Here is a 22,065-nt window from a genome sequence, read left to right as displayed (position 1 = left end):
CCGGCGGATTGCTCTCTCACACCGGCGGATTGCACTCCCACACCGGTGGTCTGCACTCCCACACCGGCAGACTGCTCTCCCACACCGTCAAACTCAACAACTGCGAACCTTAGTGAAGAAGGGTGTTCTGAAGTTGTCCCCTGTGGAAGTATATCCTGGACGAAGAGTTCACTCCACGCTCTTGCTCTGTCAGCACTCGGAGCCCTGCGAGTCGATGCTCTTCCGTCTGGATTCTTTTCCCTCGGCGAACACAAATTCAAAAACTCCTCCCGTGCTTCTTCCACCAATTCCACCCGCTACCGAGTCTCCTCCAACAATTCTTTGGCGCTCCATTTTCCGTCGGCAATCTTCTAAAATCTCCGTCGGCGTTCGGCTTGCTGTGTCGGAATTAAATTCTCTTGCGCAGTACGGATTCCATCTTTTCCCTTGACCTTATTCCGATCCTTGTTAAGCTGATTTGGCATTAATCTTCATACCTTCCACCTTCCAGGTTCATAAGGCAATGACGCCAAATGTTTACCGTACAGGTAAATTAAAACAATGCATACAGACAATGAACACGAACACGAACACAAACATCAGAATTATATTCGCATATGCCAGACATACATTACGCTTCATAAGATCAATGATAGTAGAAAATGATTTACAATGATTCCAGACGGGATATAAATATTATCTGCCAAACCTTCCCGAAGGAGTCCGTCGGCCAAAAACATTATGTCCGCTACAAACTATTTACCCGTCGGCTACAAAATACAAAACACTGACAACAATCATTTCGTCGGCTACAGAAACACCACCGAGACCATCCAGTCGACTGACACAATGCAATCAACTATTCGTCTTCTTAATAATCATCCTATCTTACTTTTTTCTCCAAGGATTTAATGAATACTCTCATTTGTATCTTCCCCTGAACTCATGCTTCTCCTTCCAATTAGGTTTATGAATTGTAAGTAGCACTTGCACTTGTTTCTCCTTTTGCTAGAGTTATCTTCCTTCTCCAAACTTTTATATTTTTTCCTTTGTGATTATCTTGGGAATCCTGTCACTTGACATCCCTATGAGTTTCTCTAGCATGTAAGTTTGTGCTGTTTTTCTCTATGCCCATAGTTATTGCACTTACAACATAAAACGTTATAGTTCATATATGAATCATAATTTCTGCTTCTCCATTCAGGAGGATTTCTCATTTGTGTTTTGCATTCTCTCGCCTTGTGACCAAAACAATTGCATGAATAGCAATATCCGTAAAAGCTACGTTGAGGTCAATGTTTATATCCTTGCATTATATACTCCTTTTTAAGTTCATATCCTTTAAATTTCATGGATGGATCTTCCATACTACTTCCTTCCTTGACAAAGCCTTTGAATGTATGATCTTTGATTGTTTGACTCTCCTTCATAGCCTACTCCCATCATCCTTGTGGATGGTCTTTGACTATCAAAAATATCTGTTAGGATTTCAGAGCTTTTTTCGAATTTGTGATTGTTATTCGATTTGACTTTAGTCTCGTCTAGGTCAATTTTTCAATTTTTCAATTTCTTGACTCAATTTGGTATTCTCTTCTTCTTTTGCACTTAAATTATTTTTCACATCATTCTCAACTTATTTGGCTTCATCTAGTTGAATCTTTATATCTTCAAAAGTTTCTGAAATATATTTAGTTTGCATCTCATACTTAGTAACCTTCCCTTTAAGTTTCTTATTCTATTTGTATGCATAGTGTAACTCTCCCATGACATCTATCTCATCTCTGTCACCAAATGACTCTTCAATCTCTTCTTCTTCACTACATGCCTCATCAACATGTTCATTTTATTACTTGTCTCATAAACACCTTCATCCTCACTGCATGCCTTGTCAACATCTTCATCTTCTTTTTGCTTGTTGGTTACAGCCAAAAGAGTATCTCATCGGCTACATCATCACTTTGGTATTCATTATCGCTATCTTCAGATGTCCTGCTTTCTTTCCTTGAGTAAAAACTCATTTTATGCTTGTGAAACTTTTTCTTCTTATGGTTGTGCTTAGTATGTTTCTTTCTTTTTTTCTCTGTGTATTCTTCCTCTTCATCATCATTGGAGCCACTACTGTTTAGAGGGAATTTTGATACATAATGTCCCATTTCACCACAATTGAAGCACTTGAATTTTCCTTTGTTCTTTCTATTACCCATTTTCAACTTTCTTTTGAAGTATGCCTCTGCTTCATTTAATTCACTACTTGAGCTATTGTGTAAAACCATTCTTCTTGTACTTCCCTTTCTTGAATGCTTTGAATGCTATTTCCTTTGTAGATTCTTTGCCTCCGATTCTCATTTCATAAGCGATAAGGATCCCATGTAATTCATCTTTTTCATTGTGCCTCATAGAAACGAGACTCGTGGTGAGTCATCCAAGTTAGCGAGTCAAGTGACCTTAGCTAGGTCAAAATGACCCATGACCCTGACTCGGCAAGTCAACTAAGCTAACTCGCCTGACTCGATTGGGTGACTCAACTGACTCATCTAACTCGTTTGATTTTTAATTTTTTTTTCCAAAATTTTCTTAATACAAGTAAAATTTGTCTTTGTACTTACGTATTAGATTTATGTTATGTATGTGATCAAATTACCTTCTATTTTATGATGTTATTGTGTCTTTATCCTTTATTCAATAATGGGTGCATGGAATTAATTTAAATCCTAAAGAATCTCAAGGGTTTTATCACTTTGCCAAGTCATTGCCGAGTCACAAGCGAGTCCGACCTGGGTTACGAGTCGAGTTACCCTTGCCGCGTCTGAGCCGGGTCCGAGTCTCGTTACTTTGTTGTGTCTAGATCTTTTCTTTCTTCGATTGTAGATACTTTAGAATCAAATTTCATCAGTAAGAATTTCAAAATCTTTTCCACCACAAAATGCTCCTCCACATCTTCACCAAGGGCCTTTATTGAATTGGCAACTTCATCTACTTGATCAAGAAAAGTGGCTATCTCTTCATCGTCCTTCATTTTAAGACTTTCGAATACCCTTTGAAGCATTTGGAATTTGGTTTTCTTTACATTATTAGCTGCATAAATATTTTTCAACTTGTCCCATATCTCCTTAGCAGATTTACAATGCATAATTTTAATCAACTTTGAATCGGCAAGATTGCATAAAATGGCGTGTTTTGCTTTGGCATTATTTTCACTTCTGTGTTTGGTTTTATTTGTTGGTGATGTGTAACCATTGAACACTAATTGTCAAACATCAAATCTAATGGCATTTAAATAGGCTTTCATTTTTATACTCCAGAATGCATAATTTATCCCATCAAAAGTTGGTGTCTTGTTTTGAAAACTTTCGGCCATTTGTGCTCTTTAGATCTAGCTTCATGGGGTTAGGCTTTATAGAAGGAACCTGCTCTGACACTGATTGAAGAACACACAATTATACTAAGACGAGGGGCGGTGAATCAGTACAGTACAATATAATAATGATTTTTGCAATTTTAAACTTTTATCCGCACAAGTAACTTCAAATATTGGAATAAACAATTATGCACATGAACACAATAATCCAATGTTTACGTGGAAATCCAATTTGGGAGAAAACCACGGCAAAATAATTGTTTTTTTACAATGATCTGTGTTGGAATTCTTTTAGAATAACTGAGGGGGGGTGAATCAGTTAATTTAAGGTCCAGATGTACAAATAAAACTTTTCACAATTTAGTGAACCCATAAAACACTCTACCATGCATGCATTCATTGTGTATTATCTAAAATTAATATGTTACTGTTAAATCAACTTACAAAAATGTAAAGCATAAAACACAACATAACCATCAGCACATTTGACACAATGATTTAACGTGGAAACCCAATTTGTGAAAAATCACCAGTAACATGCTACTCCTTTTTCACTCTTCTCAAGTGATGCCCTATTAAAGACCAACCCTGTTATAGGTTACAATACACAGTGTTAAATGTGACCCGGTTAAGGGATTTTAGTCACTTTGTCAAAAGTGAGCCTTGTTAGAGGACGTTAGGCCATTCACTTGGAATGCCACCCTGTTAAAGGATTTTCCAATAACTGTTAAGTCAACCTTACTCCAAAGGATTTACTCTAAGCTGATACAATTGTTAGAAAGTAGCAGTAGAGCTTTGATCTAATATAACTTACAACCTTGCTGATTACAGATCACTGTTCAGTCCTCAATTCTGCTTGGCTTCCAATCTTTGCAGCTCTGACAGCTTGTTCACCCTTCAATCATTCATCCTCTATAAGCCTTCTTGCTTAGTACGCCATTGCAGACTTCCTTACTTGGGTCACTTGATGAAGCAAAACCCCTTTCCTTCTCCTTGTTAGATTTCGCATCAAAACTCTCTAACTCTTTGCTACATATAGGAAACTAGAACACTTCTCCTACTCATTATCCATCACCAAAATTAGGGTTTTCGATGGATTAGGTAGGATACAATGTATCTACCCCATATCTTGTCTTTTCTAGAAACTTCTCTTAGAATCTATTTGAATTTACCTCCAAAACGGTTTACATAAGATTTTGTGTCACCAGCTTATCAATCTTATCTTCCTCCCAATTTACAAGTTCCAAGAAAACAAACTTGTCAGCTTTTATTGGGCGAATCTTCAATCTTTGTCATAATGCAACAGCTCGGCATTATCAATCTTCTGATGCTCGACACATATTGTGTTACTTGGCATCTACTATAAAATCACTCAGCATCAACTGGATTTTACTGGCGCTCGGCATCAACTGAAAATTACTTGGCATCCACTAACTTGCTTGGCATCTATTAGAATTTGCTTTCACTCAGCTCCAACTGGCTTTTTGCTCAGCTTGCACTAACTTTGCTTGGCACCTACTATCCACTTGATCAAGCTTGGCAAATGAACTTTGTTTAACTTTATTCTTCTGAACTTTCTAAGTGTAGCCAGTCATTTTATAACCTCAAGTAGATCATCAATACATTATATTATCACTGTCTTAACCGATTCTTAAACTTCAATACATAATCATAACTCAACTTTCCTCGAGGTACTTTTGTTACATCTTGTTGATCAAATCCTCCTTATCAATCAACTAAGTGATAGTACTAAAAACATATAAGCAATTGTCTTACTAGCATATAGCAGGTTTGACATCAATGACAAAACGATGATTGAAACACAGTCTTCTTCAACAATCTTTCTACTCAAATGATCTTTTCAATTAGATATCAACAGATTTGTAGGTTTCAACCTATTAGAGGCTACAACTTCTATGTTTATGAACACCGACTCATTGGGAGCTCCAACTCCCACACTTTGTAGGCACTGACCTATTAGAAGTACCAACCCCCATTGCTTGTTTTCGTGAGAACCGACCCATAGCACATGAACTGTTTTCCACCTTCACTATGTTGTTGCTTACTTCAACTGATGATGGATACTTTAATTGCACCCATTTCTCTTCTTCTATCTCTATGAATTCTTTGATTGCAGCGTATACACCTTCTCTCTTATTTATTTACTTCCTGAAATGAGCCTCAAACAAATATATATATATATATATATATATATATATATATATATTTCCTTTTTACTCCTCTTACACTCCTCTTTCATCTAACTTCTTTTTATTCATTTCAGATGTTCCACTCACTTTTGGTTAATAATGTATTCTCCTTTTATATAAGAGAAGATGTCTTTTTGAAATGAAGCGTCTCTTCATTTCTTTTTATTATAATATGAAATTAATCATACCCTTTGGTAAATTGTTTTATTTGGACTATTATAAACTTAACTCCCCCAATTGTTATTTCTTTATGATGAAGTTATTGCTTCATATACTAAATGCATATCTTCACACTTAATTACATTACCATACTCTCTATAGTCTCTGGTTTTTTTAATTTTGTTTGGGATTTGGTATTGCTGTTTATATTATTCACCATCCTCATCGATTGAAGATGCTGGGACGGCTTTTTATCAAACAACTATGTTGACTTTAAAACTACCGATGCTATCTGTGTGTATAGATATCTGACGAGCCCCTTTTTGAATCTGCCTTATTAGCATTTTGGAATCGCATGATCTCTGACTCATGGTGAACAACAGGATTGAAGTCATTTTTGCCAGTACTTTTATTTCAAAGACACCTCTTGGTATGAGGTCATTCCCTTCATCAAAACTTATCTTTTCGCTTCTTACCAAGGTTGATTTGTATGGATATATTGTTGTATATAAACATTTGTAATAAACTTTCCGAAATACAGTTTTTATTCATATTCCATTTGCTTTTGCCGATAATTCCATCATCCCAATATTGCTGACTTTGGTCCTTGTTATCGCTGACCTGTTGTTTAAACATTATCGATGTTTGAATGTATTCACATCATTTCTCTGCGTTGCCCATAACTCACCTTTCGTCTTATGATGATGTGTAATGCTCATAAATTTCCAACAGTGAAACTGTATTTAAATCCTCTCATCACTGGAAACAAATATAGTTGCATTGTATGTTCAATGCACATGGTTCGCTGATAAACTCTATTGTGTTGTCTTTCAATGTCACTGATATATATATTGCCATTGAAGACTTCATTGTTAATACATGCTGAAGAACTCTAATTAAAGGTAATCACTGTTCACTACAATTGTTGTGTTTTACTTGATACTATGCCGTAAACTCCATCATTTCATATCATAGAGTTTATATGAATCACAGCTTTATTTACTGCAGACGGTATGTATCAGACCAGCAATTGTTTGATGATAGACCCATTTTCTTCAATCTGCTATTGTTTTAAATAAACTGTAATTACTCTTTGTCAACAATGTGGTGCACTTATCACATATGCTCTTAATATGAAAATTTTCCTTTGAGATCAAAGTTGCTGCAGTATCTCTGCATCTGTGTATTGCTGAGAGGATGGCAGAAGAGGGGGACAAGCAATGGGGGTTGGTACGTCCAATAGGTGAGGCTATTTCTTTGCCATCATATTGTCCCAGCCAGAATAAATTATCTATTTTCCCTCCAAAATCCTATCATTGTGATGTTAACAAATACCAACCTCAATCCCGTTAATCATGGATTGAATTAGAGCATTCTTATCATTGAGGATTCTAGCTTTTCTCTCTCCATATATGTGAGATGATGTGTGCTGGAATGACATACCATAGACCGTACGAAAAGGCATTTTTATTAATAATAGACCAGCTCTTTAAAATACCCTACAAAGACCAATGGAGCGTCCCGTACTTATTCATTTTGTTAATGAAAAACACCCAGCATTCACTAGCAAAGGGGCACGTGATAATAGGTGATCCACATTTTCCTTGTGATTATTACACATTAGACATAAACAAGGGCCGTTAAAACCCATTCTCACTAGTTTCTTGTTCTCTGGGACTAGTTCCCTATTTTTGAGCATCACTTTTGCTTTTCTCTTGCATTACAAAGAAAACACACATTGTAAATGTTTTGAATAAGAAATAGCCGATCTATGGGACACCTTCTTGGTTTAACTCAAGAATTAATCTTTTGATACTTTGATGATCCTGCTTTCTTACCTAGACTATAATTGTAATGTCCCTGCTACTCAAGTTAGGTCTTTGATGGTTAGTCCTGCAAAAGAAATGTTTGTAGAAGAGAAAAATGTTTAAATAAACATATGCCTAAATATTTTCCTAAGTCTATGAAATCCTTGGCGTAAGTCTATCAGATTAAGCTTCCTAACCCTCTAGGGAGGACCCTTTAGGCTTTGGATGATATAGAGATCAATTCTAGAGCATTCCTTGACTATCCCGTCGTCTTCTTTGCATCACTTCCACTAAGGCCTCTAGGATTATCAATAATCGACATGCTAATCTTGGATGGGTTATCCCTATCTAAGTCTTTTTCACATATAGTATACACTCTCTCTCAAGATATTATATGATTCTCTTTTTGTTATTCACTTGGGAGGCCTATATCAAACGTGGATTCAATCTCATTTTATTTTAATGAATATAAATATCAATTACCAAATGATTATTTCTCTGATATAAATATTCATTTTTAAATGGTAATTCAAGTATCCTTTATGAAGATGATACTTTGACATAAATATTGTTAATAACAATAACTTTGATGTGATTATCTATCTCTATCTTTTATGTAATGTCCCAGGCGACTCACCTTGAGTAGGCTAAAGGTTCCTGAATGGCAGTATGAATGTGCAACAGGGTGCAAGAGGTACGGTTATGAATTTTCTAGCCGTACATCAAAAATAGATCTCCATACGAAGTTGCTATAGAAAGTCGTACGGTGGAAAGAAGTATGGGAGGGTCCTGATAACATACGGTATTGTAGAAGGTTGTACGACTGTGAGGAAAGGCCGTACGGCTAGTGGAGAATGCTGTACAGAATGCAGGAAGCTGTATGGTATCTCTGGGTGCCCGTATGGTTAGAGTGGAAGCACAAAACTTGCCATACCAAGCAAATTAAGGCCGTATGGAAGCCAAGAATGTTGTATGGTGAGTGTGGAGAGTGGAATGTATGAAAATGCTTCAAGGTGCAAGACAAATCAATGACGCTACTTAGAATTGCAGAAGGAAACATACACAAATTGCAGAAACAGAGCCAAAAGATTCATCAACATGTACTGATATGCAATTAAGTCCGTAATTTGCCAGATACAGACCAAGATGAACACCAACGGAGTAGAGTGAGGGTTGAATCCCACCGAAATCGTGCAAGCCAAATAGGGAAGATCTTTCACTTCTGAAATGGCGAACAATCCTGAACTCCAACGAGAATCCGCAATACAAAAAAATAAAATCCAAAGCATACCTACAAGTCGTGCTTAAATACTCGTCGGAAAACTTTTCGAGGGTGTACAAAGATGGCCGACGGCGATGCAAAGTACAAAGACAAAAATAAAAATGGATTCGAGATAAATTAAATCAATCGGCCCATTACATAGATTAATTAAATACATTTATTTTATGACAGGGATATTACAGTCCTCCCGTCCCAAAATTTGCATGTCCTCAAGCAAATGCAAACCCGGTTCTAAACCTTCTGTAATCAGCTCCTTCAATTCCGAGTCAGGCACTAAGTAGATCTTCCCGTTGAAGTAAATGATGTCATCAATAACCTTGTATCTTTCATCGCATACATAACCATCCATCAAAGTCACATGCAAAAGTGTTCTTGGAATACTCGACCAATAGACGAGCCTGCCATTTATCCAAGGAATGCAGTGAGGTGTTGACTATCTTGTTTTTACTTGCAGTGTCTAGGGCCAAATCTTGTTTAAAAATTGCCTCCATCTTTTTGATCGTGACTTCCCTCGATCCTTTATTTGATATTCCTCTTAGCAACACCTTCTTGCCATTCGTCTCGAATGAAAAGTCCATCCTTTTGAAACTCTGAGTGTACTAGTTAAGAGTTTCCAACCACTGGATGCCCAAAATGATATTAGTATCAACTAGATCTATGACAAAGAAATCATCTGCCAAGGTATAGTTTCCCATGGAAATTTGTAGCTGTGGGATCACATGAGTGCAGGGTAACAAGGTTCCTCTTGCAACCTTAACCTCAAATCCTCCGTGCTCAACAACATGCAGGCCTTTACTAGTGACCAAAAATGAATTGATGAAATTGAGTGTGGCACCACCATCAATCATGATTGGGACTCGTTTTCCGTGAAGTGTGTTGCGAACTCTGAAGATACCACCTCTAGTCGATGTAGTGAGGGTAGCAATGGAACCCCCTTTTTGTATTAGGGCATTTATTCTCTCCTGCTGGGTAATTTCTTTGTCAGTCGTTGCAGGTATCTATTCTTCGTCGTCATCAGGCATCACCTCAATGTAGTGAATCTTTCCCTTCCCGAGGTAGTGATGATCGGGACCCCATGGTTCTTTGCACGTGAAACAGAGCTTTTTCCTCCAGAGTTCTTGCCGAGAATCTTCATCAAACTGAGGTTTTTTCTGAATTGGCTCCTTGTCTTTGTCTTCTTGTGGGGATGGTGTTGGTGTAACTGCGTGAGTTTTGGAGGAAGATGCGACTCAAAGGCTCTCTCAGCCCATCCATGAATAACACAATTCGATGTCTTGTAGAGATGTCTGTGACTAATACAGAAAGTTTCTGAAACTCTGCAATGAACTGATCTACCGATCCAGTATGCCTCAGTTGCACCAAATCTTTGAAATTGAGTTCAGGATCTTTCCCATCAAATCGTTCTATCAATCTCTCTAAATTTTGCATAAGTCTTTATTTGATCATGTCCTAGTGTGATGGTGTCGTGGTGCCACCATTTGTGCGCAACTCCCTCCAAGTGCAACGTGGCAAATTTGATTGCTTCTTCCTTTGGCACAGGATTCAGCTGTAAGTAGGTATCAGCTTTCATCACCCACGCTTGTGCTGAAATGGAACCCAATCCATCAAATGGAGACAGATTCACCTTACTCAATTTTCTCTTGAGATCATTGTTAAAGTATCCTCCTTTGTTTCCACCTCTCGAGTATCTCATTCTCAGATCTGCATAATCTTTGTAGGAAATGTCCTCTTCAAGGTTTGCATTTCTCCAGTTCTCTCTTATCTCTTCGAAAGTTGGTAGTATTTCTCTATGATGTGCTTCTGTCCATGGTGGGAAGGTCGGCATGGAAGGTCAAGAGCGTGCTAACTGAGGGTGTGATTTACCCGATACTGAGTCACATTGTGACCATTTTGTTCTCCAGATATTTTGTTCTTTGGCCACTTCTTGAGATTTTCTTCCATGAGCTACTGCGTATCAGTGATTTGTGCCTGATTTCGGGCAAGTTCCCTCAGAAGTGCCACAAGTTCGGCGCCTATTGGTTCCCGTTCGTCAGCCATTCGATCAACAGAATGTGTCCTCCTCTTTCGGCTATAAACTCTCTCATCCACAGGCTGGCAGGATCGAAAAGCTCTGATACCACTATAATGTCCCAAGCAACTCACCTTTAGCAGGTTGAAGGTTCCCGAATGGTAGTATGAATGTGCAATAGGGTGCAGGAGGTATGGTTACAAATTTGCTAGCCGTACATCAGGGATAGATCTCCATACGGAGTTGCCAAGATGGGTTGCTAACAGTCCGTACGTGTGCTAGAAGGTCGTATGGTATTGATGTGTTAGTCGTACGGTAGAAATTATTGTTGTACGATGACTATAAGAAGCCATACAGTTTCTATAGGAAGTCCTACGGTGGAAGAAGCCAACGAGCGTATGGTGGAAAGCAGTATGGGAGGGTCCTGATAAAGTACGGTATTGTAGAAAGCTGTATGACTATGAGGAAAGGCCGTACAGCTAGTGGAGAATGCCGTATAGAATGTAGGAAGCCATACAGTATCTCTGGGTGCCTATGTGGTTAGAGTGGAAGCATAGAACTTGCCGTACCAAGCAAATTAAGGCCGTACGGAAGCCAGGAATGGTGTACGATGAGTGTGGAGAGTGGAATATATGAAAATGCTTCAAGGTGCAAGACAAATTAATGGTGCTACTTAGAATTGCAAAAGGAAACATACACAAATTGCAAAAATAGAGCCAAAAGATTCATCAACACATACTGATATGCAATTAAGTCTACAATTTGCTAGATATAAACCAAGACAAACACCAACGAAGTAGGGTGAGGGTTGAATCCCACCAAAACTGTGCAAGCCAAATAGGGAAGATCTTTCACTTCCGAAATGGCAAACAATCCCGAACTCCAACAGGCATCCGCAGTACGGAGAAATAAAATCCAAAGCATACCTACTCACTACCTACAAGCCGTGCTTAAATATCCGTCGGAAAACTTTCCAAGGGTGTACAAAGATGGCCGACAGTGACACAAACTACAAAGACAAAAATAAAAATGGGTCCGAGATAAATTAAATCAATCAGCCCATTACACAGATTAATTAAATACATTTATTTTATGATGGGGATGTTACATTGTAACATCCCTGTTATATATACTAATCTCCTATGTGAGAATGAATCCAATTTCTAAGAATGCCAATATCCAGATAATTGTAACCTCTAATAAATATCATTATTAGTAATCACACCTTTGGTTGCCTCCACAGATTGTCTCCTTCTGCAAAATATGTTCTATTGTAGTGTCTACGGGTGCTATGTTTGTGGTCGACTACTACGACGATAACCTTTAATAGTGCTGACTGTATCTTTATGTGGGGTGGAGATTCCTTTTCTTGCAATATGCTGATTGTATATTTCGATTCCCTTCTTTTCTTGGCCTTACTTGTTGCGATGGGTATATTTCGATTCCTGTGTGAAGGGAGGTTGCATCCCTTCCATGGGCTGCAACCATTTGCCCGTATTTACTTCTTGCAAATTAATTACTTTATTCAGATTAAAGATGTATAAATATTAATACAGACATATGTGTGTATGTTTGTTAGTTTCAATTAAAAGAATTATAAATAAATAATTCAATGTCATATAAATACTAATGCCATTGAATATTATTCAGTAATATGTTTGTGTGTGTGTGTGTGTGAAATATTATATATTAAGCACGATTCATATTATAATTTATTTAATTTATGTCTACATTTATGCACATACATACATATTCATGATGAACTTCTCCATGTTTAGTTGAATAATATTTATAAATCAAATTTATACCTGAATTGAGGGCAATCACAATCCCTCCATCCTGACTTTGCTTGTCAAGCATCTTAATGACTTCTTTTTCCCAGCTGGTATATATCTCTAGTAGATTTTTCCATTTGATTAAAAGCTCAATGATAGTCCTATTTGTCAACTTCCTTTCTCGAGTGTCAAGGATAACCAGAGGCTCCAAGGTAAGTTTTGCTTCATCATGCAGGGGAGATAATTTGGCACATGGTGTCGCTTTCTGTCCCAAAACCTTCTCTAGCCTGGAGACATGGAATACATTGTGAATCTTACTATCTCTCAAGGAGGTTTAGTTCATAAGCCACTTCCAAAATCATGCTTAATACCTTATACAGTCCGCTGAGTGGGATCTTAAGTTTTTCCACCCCACTTCTCTTAACGAAAGATTATTATATGGTTGCAATCTTAAAAACACGAGATTTCAAACCTCAAATGATTGAATGATAAAACCAACTACCTGCAATTTAACAAAAGGTACCTGTTGCTATGGTAATACCAATGCTCAAAGATAAATTCTTTTAGTCTAATAATTTGACTAAGTAGTGTGATAAGATAACTGATTCCTTCCTTGAAGTCCGAACAATGCATTACTTTTGGCCATCTAACAAGATTAGGCCTCTTGTTTATCAATCAATTGGCATTCACATACTTCTGCCATGTCATTGTTCCATCTCTCCAAGGCTTGCTATTTTGTGATGTTAGTCACCAGTGGAGGAAGTGGAACTCGGAGGATTCCATTAAAATGTTTCCAGATCTAGACTGATGATGGTCTTCCCATCTTGGTCTTTTGATAGTCCTTGATGGAACATCCATGTTCTTGGTGCAAGCATGTATGAACTCATGTTCGTGGGCAGTCAAAGGAAAAGTGGAGACTAGATTAATGGCACTTTGTTTGATATAAAATATCACTTGTAGCTGTAGAATCCACTCTCTTCACAAAGCCCTCGATATCCAAGTGCGAGATATCAGTGTCTTTGATGTTTTCACAATACGAAGCGACTTATGAAGGAGGCATGGAGTTGTGATAATGATCATATTTGTACTTCATTTTTTGTTTCTCTTTACCTTTGCAGTGTCAGAATTCATTCCAAACCTGGATTGGGTTTTTGTCCAATTTGAGAGAAATCCCGAAGGATTTCCATCCTTAGAATTCTGAACTAAGAGCCAGACACTCTCAAGCTCTCTTAAAGAACAATAACAAAACCAAGCATAATCTGAATGAACCTCGCATTGTTCTATTATAGCACACTGCAGAGACGCTTGGTTTTGCCCCTGTTTTGCCTCTTAATTTTCCTTTCCCTACAACTTTTAATTTCCCTGACTTTACTAAATTTTCACTTAACTCACCATTAAAGTCACTGAAATACTTTGCTAAAAAATAATTAGATTAAGTTGTCATTAAATCTATTATTTTTGAACAAATTATATTGTAATTATTTCCTTGATTTCTAACGTCCTACGCTTAACATATGAAATGTATAAGAAATTAAGGTGCTCAACCTTCTGAAAGTCTTATTTACTAAAGATTCAAGAATCGCCTTATTGATTACTAGAAGGTAAGAAAATTGTGGTCTTGAACCTTCTGAAGTTTTTATAATCTGGAAAATGGATTTGCCTCAGAGCTTCTATAAGGGCAATGCTATTATGTACACATGGAGGAACAAAATACCCATAAACTCTGATAATAGTTTTTTTTTTCATACAAAGAAACCAATTACCCCAAGCATTTTATATTTTCCATTTTGGCTAAAACTGGAATGGTCTAAGAAATAATTTGACTACATCAGAAATTAATGGCCTTAAATATCTTAATTGTCTAAGTAATGAAGCCAAAAATTATGTCAAACTTGCAGAATGAAGCATGATGATGATTCTTATCCATATGGACATAACCATAGTTGGATTGCTTTCACTCCTCCCCCTTCATGCGCAAACTTGTATGTATTACAGAATTTGTCATCTAATTCCATAGCCAAGATAAACGTGACTCAGTACTTTTGGATGTCTTACAACTCATCCCAGAATTGGGGATTTTGAAATTTGCTGTAACATTGTGTATTTGGTAGATTAAGAATGCATTGTAGTCAAATAGAGCATTAGAATAAACATTTTAGTTATCTTCAGAAACAACTAGCGACCCTGAAATCATAGTTACAAGACTCTTTCAAGCACTCTGCAAACTCCCGTGTCTCTGAGATGGCCAAGCCAGGCCGACCAGACTCATGCACTAGCTAAATCTTGGAGAGTACTTGGCCGAGTCTTACTCTAAGACCCTCTGAGTCTCAAGTTTTGAGTCCCAACTCTTAGCTCTTCTATTTGACATTTGGATAATGGCTACAGTTAGTGAGAGAGACAAATTGGGGATTGTGACAAAGATTGAAATGGAATTGCTTTACACCAATTGGTTTGGGGATTGATGGAGAAGAGATGGAAAGAGTACCGTTGGAGCATGAGAACCACGGAGGGATGACTATAGCTCCAGATGAGAAGACCTTCATTCCCTGAGAAAAATTGATAGATGGACAACCCAGTGGGATGAGGGGTGACTGAATTGCATTTGCCCTTAAGAGTGAAATTTCAACTCTTTTTTTGATAATTTTTCTTATTCAATCATTGCGGCCTGTTTGGCATCGACATAGAAAGAAGACAATTTGAGATAAGAATTTTTAGGCATATAATTTTGATTCTAGTCATGAAACAGAAGCAGCAGAATTGGATGTGATGGAGGAAAACAAAGACAGTTATGGAGAAACAATCTATGATCATTTTGATATTGGCTAGCCGTCTAATTCAAAGCTTGAGAATTTAAGAAACGATCTATATCATTTTGATATCGACATACCGTCTAATTCAAAGCTTGAGAATTCAACTTGCGCCAGGAGGGCAAAGATGAAGATGTAGATTGTATTTGGGCTTTTCCTTTTTCACTTTGACATATTATCATATATTAACAGTCATAATGCTGTTATAAATTTATTATTTATTATTATAGTGTATTTTGTTCTACTATGAGTTCAAGAAAAGTTTGGTTCCTTTGTCAGGGAATTAATCATTCATGATGGTGTGATGTAGTCCTCAATATGCCCCAGAAGAATCTACGCAAGGTATAAGCATTCATAATATTGAGGTTTTTTCTTCTATTCAGAGCAGATCAACTAATATGTGCCAATGCAAGGAGAAACCTTGCAAAGTAGTATCTAATAACTTAATTCGTTGAGAAAAACGCTACAGACAGTTAAGAAAAACTGTTTCAGGATTCTTGGATGCTTTTTCAAGCATGATCCCTGCTCACAGGTTTAACCTTTAAAATACATATTCTCAATTCTTTAAAACTTCAAAGGTAATGCAGGTCTTCCAACGCTTGGCATTGCTCTATATTAGCTTTCGATCTGCTGTCTTTCTCAATTCGGCTTCTCTTTTAGACATACTTGGGATTTTTAACTATGTTAACTTCAAAGTTCGAACATCAAACCCAGCGAAAGACACAACTTAAGATGAAAAGTATAAAGAATCACTTGGAGATGTTACAATTGAAGACTATGCATTGATCTAAAATTTATCTGATACAAAACAGAATCATAATGGTTCTCATTTTTCCAATCTACTAATAAGAACGTTGAGGTTTTCAGTCTCTATTAGCTCGCCAAATCAGTATCCATATCTATGGGAAACCATATATTAGTTTGAAGGTAAGAAATTATATTTCTTCCAATTTCGAAAAAATCTATAATCTGTTGATAATTTTGAATTATCATAACTGATGAAGTTACTTATCTGGATAGCGGGTGGGATTCTTATGGTATACCTACTATAACTAGGTACATGATAAAAGATAGGATATAGAGATAGATATGTTCTTTGCATATGGATTTGTCCCCCTGTAGGACATATGTGTGTACAATAATTATAAGAGACATGGACTAATTATAAGGCTTTGACGAGTCGTTTATACACTGTAACATCCAGAAAAATGATTTACAACATGGTGTTGACTGGATATTTTCTGTTGTGCAGTTGAAGCCTCATGAACCAAAAGAGTTGTGGCTGGACTTGACCTACAATCCTGATACACCTACACCTGAAAAGTCAAGGGGGAAAGTCCACCTCATTGTGATATATAAACCCTATGAGGAAGATCAGAAGCAAGGAGGATACAATGAAAATTATTTCGAAGTTTCTGAAGATGACAAGAAGGATGTTTAATGTTTTATGTCTCCTTAAGCATCTGTTGCCTTAGACTAACCTCGATTACTATTTCTTGACAAAGAACAGTTCAAATGTATATATATGTAGACTGAAATGTAGCATTCTTTTCATTTTGAAATTACATTAGTGAGGAAGAAATCATTCATGTTGTTTATCAATTTATGACTGGAACCTGGAGCAAAGCAATGGCATATCTTTGAAGAGAGATGATATATATTCCTTGCAGGGTTCATTTTTCAATGGATAATATTTATTTCATAGTTAAAATTTGATGCTATAAACTGTTAATTTGGGATTTCAACTCTTTTAATCAAAATATTTTAGAGAAAACTAACTGCTCTGAAGAAATATATAAACTAGCACTTGCACCTTGGAAGGGTGCAAGGGTTAAGCCGATAGTCTTGTATACTTTTCATGATGTTCTTGAGTAGTATCGTATCGTATTTCATGCTATAGTTAAGTTTTACAATTCCTGTAACATATTTGATAGAATACCTCTATTTCTAATGCTTTTTGTTGTCAGAAGAAATACATTTTTGTTTGAAGTACATTAAGATTTAGGTGAGCTTCTTTTTGTGGATTACTTTGCAATAAGATTTAGGTGAGCTTCTTCTTTTTATGGATTACCTTGCATTTTGGAGTATCTTGAAGTGAATTAAGATTTAGTGTGAACTACTTTTTATGGATTACTTTGCATTTTGGAGTATCTTTCAAAGGTGAAAGTGGGTCAAAGATTTCACTCTAGATATAGCAAATAATCTGTTATGTAAATGATATCACTATTTTAACCAAGAGCACCATTGACAAGTCATGTTTCTATCCAAATGTTTGTTGTAAGTATAATGTGTTCTTTGCATAGATCTATCAAATTCTTTGTTGTTGTCAACACTAAAGTGTAAAACTGTACGAGTCATTAGATGTCCCCAATCATCCTATGTTGGGTTTGGATCTTGTGCGTTATGGTGTAGTTGATGGAATTCTACTTATGTTATTCTCATCTTCTTGTCAAACTTTTGTTTGTAATGTAGCAACTTTTATCAATTGCCCCATAGTAAATTGGAATTTGAATGTGACATGTAGATCAATTTTCCATAACAAGGGGTAGTTGTAAAAGGTCACCAAAATGTATATTTGATACTTGACCAAATTATACATGTTGTAAATTGCTAAATGCCTCTTATAGATGGTTATAAATTTTAAGGAGGATCTTTGGACCTATAAAGTTCATTTGTTTGCCATTTGTTTGCCATCATATTGTCCCGGCCAGAATAAATTATCTATTTTCCCTCCAAAATCCTATCATTGAGATGTTAACAAATACCAATCTCAATCCCGTTAATCATGGATTGAATTAGAGCATTCTTATCATTGAAGATTCTAGCTTGTCTCTCGCCATATATATCAGATGATGTGTGCTGGAATGACATACCTTAGACCGTACGCAAAGGCATGTTTATTAAAAATAGACCAACTCTTAAAAATACCCTAAAAAGACCAATGGAGCGTCTCGTACCAATTCATTTTGTTAATGAAAAACATCCAGCATTCACTAGCAAAGGGGCACATGATAAATAGGGGATCCACATTTTCCTTGTGATTATTACACATTAGGCATCAACAAGGGCCATTAAAACCCATTCTCATTAGTTTCTCGTTCTTTGAGACTAGTTCGTCATTTTCGAGCATCACTTTTGCTTTTCTCTTGCATTAGAAAGAAAACACACATTGTAAATGTTTTGAATAAGAAATAGTTGATAAATGGGACCTTGGTTAGAGAGTAATTTTAATGTCCCTGCTACTCAACTTAGGTCTTTGATGGTTAGTCCTACAAAAGAAATGTTAGTAGAAGAGAAAAATGTTTAAATAAACATATGCCTAAATATTTTCCGAAGTCTATGAAATCCTTTAGTCTGTCAAATTAAACTTCCTAACCCTCTAGGGAGGACCCTTTAGGCTCTTGATGATATAGAGATCAATTCTAGACCATTCCTCGACTATCCCGCCGCTTTCTTTGCAGCATCTATGATTGTCAATAATCAACATACTCCTAATCTTGGATGGGTTATCCCCTATCCAAGTCTCTTTCACATATGCATATGTGGACTCTATAGTATAGACTCTCTCTCAAGATATTATATGATTCTTTTTTTGTCATTCACTTGGAATGCCTATACCAAATGTGGATTTGATCCCAATTTAATTAATGAATATAAATATCAATTACCAAATGATTATTTCTCTGATATAAATATTCATTTTTAAATGGTAATTCAAGTATCCTTTTATAAAGATGATACTTTGACATAAATATTGTTAATAACAATACCTTTCATGTGATTATCTATCTCTAACTTGTAACATGCCTGTTATATCTGAAAATGAATCAAATTTCTAAGAATTCCAAAATAATTGTAATCTCTAATAAATATCATTATTAGTTCCTACCGTGGGCAGAATACTTATGCATTCATGTCAACACCGACCAATCAAATCAAAGAATATAAAAGATTATATGAAACTTCAAATGTTTATACCTTTTTCTAATTTTTCATTATTTTATAAATCACATTTTTTCATTTATTCTATTGGTCTACTATTTTTGGTGGGGGAGAAAATTAATCTTCTTCAACAAAAATACAAATATTTTCTAACAACTTCATCATGTATTAATGAATGCATTAATTACAATTTTATCTTTTCCACATTTGTAACAAGTTGATAAGATTTTTTTTTTTTTCAATCATTTTATCTTCCACCTCACACATGTCTAATCAATATTAATTTTCAATAGCAATATAATTTCAATATGTTATATTTTTGTATTTGAATTTCTAATTTTTTTAAAACTTTGATTTTTTAATAAATGTAGTTAAATTATTACTATTATTTTACTTTTATAAAAATAAATTAAACAATATTATATTTTAATTATATTTTATAATAGTGTTTGTAATATGTATAATTGATAAGTGTTACAATTTATAAATTATATCATTTATTATTATTAATATTTTTTATTTAAACAATTTATCATTTAGTTAAAATATATTTAAAACTTAAATATATATTTTAATATTAAATTAATAATTATATTTTACATCAAAAAGCATACTAAAGGAAATAACCACAAAAAAAAAAAATTCAATTCTAAAAGATATATAAATTATGATTAAGTTTACTTATGCATTCATGTCAGTGCTAATATGACATTAACACTAACCAATCAAATCAAAGAATATAAAAGATTATATGAAACTTCAAATGTTTAAATCTTTTTCTAATTTTTCATTATTTTATAAATCACATTTTTTATTTATTCTATTGGTCCATACTATTTTTTGTGGGGGGGGGAATTAATTTTCTTCAACAAAAATACAAATATTTTCTAACAACTTCACCATGTATTAATGAATGCATTAATTACAATTTTATCTTTTCCACATTTGTGACAAGTTAATAAGATTTTATTTTTAGTTCCTGTCGTAGGTAGGTAACTATTGCATCGATTAGATGCAAAAACTTTTTAACATCCACCAATCATATTTTAGAATTTTTTAAGACTATTGATCTTTCCTAAAGTTAAAAGTTTTATCATATTTAATAAATATAAAAAATGCTATTTATTTGTATTTGTATTGGCTGACACCAAAAAAGGTAAGGGAGAAAAATAATATTTGAAAAGATGAAAAACAAAATTTAAAAACTTTGGGTTTGTCAGCCATAAAAAAAATTTACTGGAGGTTTTCTGGTGGCTTCATGAAAGCTCTCTTCCAGAAAGTTTTGTGGACAAATAATGTTTTTATATTTGTCGAACCCCTAAATTAGAATAGTTTGAATCTAACAGATTTGGATTTTTGTCGTGGAGGTGGATTAAGGGTTTGAGAATATAGAGATGAAAGAGAGAATACAGAGATGAAGGAGTGGTTTTCTGTTCTAGCAAACCCAAATAAGCTATAATTTTGGCAAATTTAGACCCAATTTAAATCTTTGTTTTTTCTTCTCCATCTAGTTTTGAATATGGCTCCTACGCTTATCGCATCTTCAAGGTATTTCAATGACTTGGTAATGTCCACCGCCATAACCCCTGTATTGGTCTCCACAGTCAGTCACCACAACCATAGCTTTTACCTTTGCCATGTAGCTATTGCTCCTACCACCATCACTGCTTTCTGTTCCATACAACAAACCCTTTGCAAAGATTAGAAAACTAACAAATTAACAACATACAAGTAAAATAAAATAGAGAGCCTAAACTTGAAACCCTTCCTACCAATATCTTATGAAACATTTTAAGAAAGAGGTCTTATCCAGCATTTTGAAGTTTGAACCATGCTCTGTTTGTGCTCTTTGAGGTGCTTTCCTTGAAAATCAATTCTAGTGGATTACTCACACTATGCTCAGGCCAATGTCACGATATCTAGAAAAGAAATTGCAGGGAAGACCTTAGATTCTAATTGCTCCAAATTTCCAATACCTTGTGTATATGTTTAGGGTTAATCTCAAGCTTAACTTTCTTCGAATTCAACCACTTTGCTCGTCGAAATAGATTTGATACCTACAATCATATTAGCATTCCATTATTTATCTCACTTCTAATTAAGATTTTTTTAAAAATCTCAGAATTAGAAAAGCTCAAGTTACATTTAACCATAGATTTCAACAAGAAAAAAACTAGTATCAAGTATTAACTAAAACTAGTGCAGAGATTGTTATATCAATCTGCTCAGCTACATATCTAACATTTTCCCAACAGGGATTTGCCAGCATATTTGCCAGTGTTGTCAATCAGGATTGTGCCTATAGCGAGATATGAAATCTAGCTATCCTACTGAAACAATGGAAACTCTCTTGGGTGGTGGGTTGTCTTAAAATGAGAGAAGAATCTCTGGAAGCTAGGTCGGTTCCTATGTTGTGATCACCTAATCCTAAATTGTACTCGAGATAAGGGTAAGAAATGAACGATGAATAATGAAAACTAATCTAAATGAGGTGATGCACCAATGATTTTGAATGTAACTTTAATTGAATCAGCACGTATTACGAAAAGACAATTGATTCACAATACTTAGACAAACACGTAATCACAAAAGTGTTTCTATGTAAGGACTAGGATCTTCTGCTTTGAAAGGGTACCTAAGTGTCAGCAATTTTTTGCAAAAAGACAATAGTCACAAACATAGACCTGTAATCACATGTATCACGATTCAAAGCTACAATAAGGAACGTAACTAAAAT

The 22,065-nt window shown here is 35.4% G+C and overlaps 1 protein-coding gene across 3 annotated transcripts in view; it reads left to right on the top strand.

Moving 5' to 3' along the window:
* The window catches only part of LOC149538656 (synaptotagmin-5-like), a 318,251-nt gene extending 301,133 nt beyond the window's left edge, over positions 1-17,118 (top strand). For 2 of the 3 annotated variants that reach the window (XM_089799985.1, XM_089799984.1), the window contains one exon: positions 16,639-17,118. In XM_089799985.1, the coding sequence (XP_089656111.1) occupies positions 16,639-16,827 (189 nt within the window). In that variant the 3' untranslated portion in view covers positions 16,828-17,118. The remainder of the gene's footprint in view (positions 1-16,638) is intronic. The other variant, XR_016356085.1, reaches the window with a different exon arrangement.
* The last annotated feature ends 4,947 nt before the right edge of the window (positions 17,119-22,065 follow it).

The sequence above is a fragment of the Cupressus sempervirens genome, chromosome 9, assembly GCF_028749045.1.
Source record: "Cupressus sempervirens isolate cs-2001-9-10 chromosome 9, ASM2874904v1, whole genome shotgun sequence".
Taxonomy (NCBI): domain Eukaryota; kingdom Viridiplantae; phylum Streptophyta; class Pinopsida; order Cupressales; family Cupressaceae; genus Cupressus; species Cupressus sempervirens.
This window is presented reverse-complemented; position numbering and strand designations above follow the sequence as displayed.